The sequence below is a fragment of the Gopherus evgoodei genome, chromosome 19 (genome assembly GCF_007399415.2).
Source record: "Gopherus evgoodei ecotype Sinaloan lineage chromosome 19, rGopEvg1_v1.p, whole genome shotgun sequence".
Classification (NCBI taxonomy): Eukaryota; Metazoa; Chordata; order Testudines; family Testudinidae; genus Gopherus; species Gopherus evgoodei.
In genome coordinates this window covers 472977-478257 of record NC_044340.1, presented here as the reverse complement: position 1 = coordinate 478257, position 5281 = coordinate 472977, and the positions used below count along the sequence as shown (strand labels likewise).

At 41.0% G+C, this 5281-nt stretch overlaps 1 protein-coding gene across 1 annotated transcript; it reads right to left on the bottom strand.

Annotated features, from left to right (window-relative positions):
• Positions 1-1143: 1143 nt before the first annotated feature.
• On the bottom strand, positions 1144-2414 carry TCIM (transcriptional and immune response regulator). Its single transcript, XM_030538322.1, has one exon. The coding sequence runs from the start codon at positions 2367-2369 to the stop codon at positions 2049-2051; it is 321 nt and encodes a 106-aa protein (XP_030394182.1). The 5' UTR covers positions 2370-2414; the 3' UTR covers positions 1144-2048.
• Between the last annotated feature and the right edge of the window lie 2867 nt (positions 2415-5281).

Genomic DNA, 5281 nt, shown 5'->3' with positions numbered 1-5281 from the left:
CATGCAGTTGGCTTTTGCTGTTGACCCCTAGATTTGTACATTTGCGCAGCATGAAGGGCATTTAGCTCTGGAACTCACTTTCACTGTTGGTCTGACAGATTCCAAGTCTTTTGATCTTCCAGGTATGGTCTAAGACTCAAATAATTTCTCAGGCTTTTGCCTGCGGGATCTTTGGGCCGCGCCTGCCTTATCCTGGAGGGAATTTACTTAGAACTGATATTGATCAGTGTGCAGTGGCATTTCATTTTTAAACTTCTCGGTGCTCCTTGGGAATGGCTGGGTGCGCTTTACAAATCTATAAATAAATACAATTGTCTGCTCTATTAAGTAGTTTAAAGGGGCCATTTCTAGCCTACCTGATTTATTGTCCATTTGTATTTTGTCACTGTAAGAAAGCAGCAGCTGGCCTAATACTCCTCTGAATCATTTTAACTTTCAGTGGAGTAAGCAAGGTCATGGGAACTTACTTTTTTTTAGCCGGCAGATTATTAGAGGACATGTTTATAAATAGCTATTCTGTAGCTCTGTTTAATGACTTTGTGTATAAGCCACATGGTGAGCGCTGCAGTATAAACAGCTAGAGAGAGTGTAAGTGCCTGATTCTGCTACAATTGAAGTCAATTATAGAAATTCCATTGATTTCAGTGGATTATCCATAAATGTCCTCATTTGCAGGAGAGATGGGAGCCTGGGGGAACCAGATAGTTTATTTTTGGTTGCTACTATTTGTTTTCTAAATAATTTATATTGGAGGCTTCAGGGAGAAAATGCAAAATATACCCATTGATTTAATATTAACCATTAGCAATTTGGCCTAAGAGAATCAGCAGTTACGAGTCTGATGATTTCCATTTAGGCTCTATCAGAGCAGCTTCCTGGATGCACCAAAGTCAGAGCTTAGTAATGAGGAGTGAAATCCCAGCTCTGTGAAGTCAATATAGTAAAACTCCCATTGCCTTCAAGGGAGCCAGGATTTTACTCCAAGGAGTTTTAAGAATCTGCTTCCAAATGGATTGACAGGCAGTTAAGGAAAGAGATCTCATATTTCACCACATCCCCCCAAAAGGATATATTTAAAAGGTAAAAAGCCAAGAACATAGAAACCCACCCTCTTTTAGAATCAAGCATTGCGCACAAAAGAGGTTATATAGTATCATTATAATTTATTAGGTTTGTAGCTCTCCATATGTAATAAATTATAGTCGATATAACTATAGCATTGTCATAAAACAATACCATGGACTATTTCTAATATCTAACACACTATCTACAAGTAAGATCTGTAATTATGGCATAATAATATCAATGAGAAATGAACAAAATATCTTTAAAAAAGACTTTCACAGTAAATTCAGTTCAGGGAAGGAACTTCATTATTTTTGCTTTTGTGCAAATAATTCATGATACGAATATACCACATAACAATGAGAAAAGAGATACAATTGCATAGTGTTTCTAAAGAAAATGCACTCCCTGAAGGGTGAACTTTGTTACACTCATGTGGTATATTTTTAATGCATTTTAACAAATGCAAAATAAATGATCAATAGCTGATCAATCACTATAACCCTCCATCCCAGTAGACAACAGTGAGGCTTAGAAATCATTTAAACATTCAGTAAAAACGAATTTTAAAAAAAAGATGAAATCAGTAAACAAGTAGAAGAAAAAGTTCTATTCTGCTTTCACCTCAGATTTACTGAGAAAATTGAGTCTGATTGTGTGTTTGTGTCATTGTCCCATAGTTCTGTGCCTGGAAGCGCGCTGGCTATGTTTCTTGCCAAACATGCTGGTTTCTTTCACTCATGCGTAGGCTTTTCTGGTTCTCTTGTTGCTAACACCAGTTCTTTCGCATTTGGAGAGTTTTTAATCACTCTGGGAAGCTTTTTGCAGTGTGTAGAATTGGACTGAATGCTTATGACCAGTTTTTCAGGTTCACTTTTCCTGCCAGAAGCTTCCATGGTTGTGGAGAATATCACATTTGTTAAGATTTCACAAACTTGTTCTTTAAATATAGCTTTTCTTTCATCCCCTTTTCCTTGGATAGTTCAATGCACTTTAATGGAATATTTCTGAAGTTTCAGAAACTGGAAAAGTTTGTCTTTTGTTCTCTGCTTTAGTGCCATTAATGCTCGTGTTTTCTCCTCCAAGTCCTGATCAGTGTCAAGTATGATCCTGGCTCTTTCCTCTGCTTTCTTGTCTCCAGAGTTTTTGAAGAGCTTCTGAAGAGATTCCTGATCTGTGCCCTCATAGATATTGGCCACGGCTTTCTTTCGCAAGGCTGTGTCAAACCGATAGCCATGGACTGATGGGCTCACTCTTAAGGATGTAGACATGGTTGAAATTTGATTGCTTTTCTTTGCTTTCATCTATATCAGATGCACCAGTATTTGCCTTCTAGGACTCATCAGAGAGATCAGTACAAAACATATTCACAGAACTGCTATTTAAAGGCATCCAGAGCAAAAAAAAAAAACTGGAAGGATCAAGTTACAGCAATGACATCAGAGCGATCTCAACACAGAATAATTATAGGCAGATTTAACAGTTAAGCTGCCAAATTTCCTTGTCTGTAAAAATGAGAGCAAAAGTTTTCCTTTACTTATGTGAGGAATAGACTTTATACACACAGCCTTTGGTTGGTATGCTCAAAGAAGGAGAACACATTCAGAAATTTTTGCCAAGTAAAACAGACTCATTTGCAAGAGAGAGGTTGTTAATCCATTTGAGGAATAAACCTCTGTCGTAACTTATTACTATACTACTAAAAACTGTTCGCGGAAGCAGGTCTGAGCTGCTGTGCTCTTTGTATAGCTCTCTGTGAACCATTTCTAGCCCAGCCAAAGGGAAGTGTAATAAAGCAGTGACATACACTCGGGTCTGATTACTGAACGCTTGGGGCTGATTATTCCACAATGAGAATAATACTTAGTGCTCATAAAGGGCTTTGCATTTTCTGGGTGATTTACAAACATCACTCCTCACAGCACCCCTGTGAGGCAGATATTTCCTCAGATTTCATTACACACTACGATCATATCTCCATCAAAGCCAGAGCTACACTCGTTATACCTGCCAGGACATCTGGCCTCTGGAGCACATGGAAGCATGTAAATCACCCTCTCTCTGGAAAGCCCCTCAGCAACCAGCCAGAACAAAGTCAGCACAGAGCAGAGCTGGATTGTCCTGTTTAGGTGGGTTTAATATGGGATCATCGTGTTACTTCCCCCACTCTGAGAAAGCTCCGATTTCCCCCCTACACTCCATGCCCCAAAGACCTCACATTCCAAGAACTGTCACTCCAGGAGATGAGGGCTGGATATAGCTACTTAAGGAGGGTCAGTATTTGTTGTGTGGGCCTACGGGGGTCACTAGAGAGCACTGCTAGGTGCCACTTCCCTCGCCCCCCACCCCCTCCAGGACAGCGCAATGGCTGGGGGCATTGCAGATATAAAGATCCCACCGTTTGCTGCCTTATCCCATGACACTTCAGCCAGAAGTCAGGAGAGGTCATTTTTGTCCAGCCAACATGCTGCTCCATGTTACCCTGATCACTGCTTCCCTACAACCCAGGGCACTGCCTATGATTAATTATGGCAGCTCGGTTTAATTAAAAATGCTTAGCTACCTCAGTGGTGGGGTGCTTTATGAGTGGAGAGGGAGACAGATAATGCCAGTTGACTGACAGATAACTGTGGTCAAAACTCAGTTCTGCTTTCTGCTTTTCACATGTTGACACTAGCGGAGAGCTGTGACAGTGTTGCTGGAACACTGTGCCCTAGACACCCTGGTTAGCCCATAATGCTATTGCAGCTCACTTCTCTTTTTCAATTTTTAGCAGTAGCAGAAAAGAGAATAAAAAAGAAAAAAAGGTTTTAAGGCATGATAAAGAGCTGCCATGAAAGACAGAAGCTTCCAGTCCAGCCACCAATTTAAAGTCATATCAAATATATGCACATTTACTTGACTCTGAACATGTGCTTTAATTAATTTCAGATCTACATAGTTTCATAGATTTTATAGCCAGAAGGGGCCATTAGATTATCTAGTCTGACCTGTATAACACAGACCATAGAACTTCACCGAGGTTCCCCTGCCATAAGCTTAATATACTTGTGTTTGGTCACAGAATTTTTTTTTTAATTATCTCAATAGGTAGTAGACACACAATAGTTTGCAGTGGCTCAGTGTCCTGTGGTCTTTACGTCTAGGCGGTTAATTCTTTAGAAAAGGTCCTATTTCTTTTGCTTGATGGTCTGATTTAGAACTGGTCAAACTCTGCAGGTGAAATGTTCATGAACATTTGTTTGAATTCGCACAATTGGTTTGGTTTGAATGTGCTCAGACCAGTCTTTGTGAGATTATTCAGTCTTTGTGAGACATCTTTGGCTCTTCTTTGAGAGAATGCCGTGATCCACAGGAGAACAAGGCTGCTCACGTGTGAACATCACGATTGGCTGCTGAATATTTATGTATTATTTCTTTAGCACTGTTGGCTACTTGCCAATCCATATGCTTTATTCTCCTATTTTAAAAGTTTTATCTGTCCAGTCAGGGACCAAAAGCCTCTCTAAGTGACTGGCCACACACCACAAATAATGGTGGACCAGGACTCCATTGTACTAGCACAAAAAGACAGTCCCTGCCCCCAAAGCAGCTTACATATAACTAGGGTCCTACCAAATTCATGGTCCGTTTTGGTCAATTTCATAGTCATGGGATTTTTAAACTAATACATTTCATTAATTCAGCTATTTAAATGTAAAATTTCACAGTGTTGTAACTGTAGAGGTCCTGGCCCAAAAAGGAGGTTGGGGAGGTGGCCCGCAAGGTTATTGTATGGGGGTTTGGGGCTGGAAAGTGGTGGCTCATGACCAGGAGTCTGGCTCTGAAAGCAGAACCTCCGCTAGCAGCAGCGCAGAAGTAAGGATGGCATGGTATGGTATTACCATCCTTAATTCTGTGCTGGTGGGCCGCTGACTTTAAGCTGGGTGCCTGGCCAACAGCTGCCGCTCTCCGGCCACCCAGTTCTGAAGGCAGTGCAGAAGTAAGGGTGGCAATACCGCGACTCCCCTAAAACTACCTTGCAACCCCCCTGCAACTCCCTTTTGGGTCAGGACCCCCAGTGTGAGAAACGCTAGTCTCCCCCATGAAATCTGTATCATATAGGGTAAAAAGCACGCAAAAGACCAGATTTCAGAGTCGGTGACGCAGTTTTCATGGCCGTGAATTGGGTAGGGCCTTAGGTATAAATAATGTCTCTTTTTTATTAAATTACTTG

Bases quoted from the DNA above. Each gene is read 5' to 3' on its own strand.
- TCIM (XM_030538322.1), bottom strand. From the start codon at position 2,369: ATGAAAGCAAAGAAAAGCAATCAAATTTCAACCATGTCTACATCCTTA.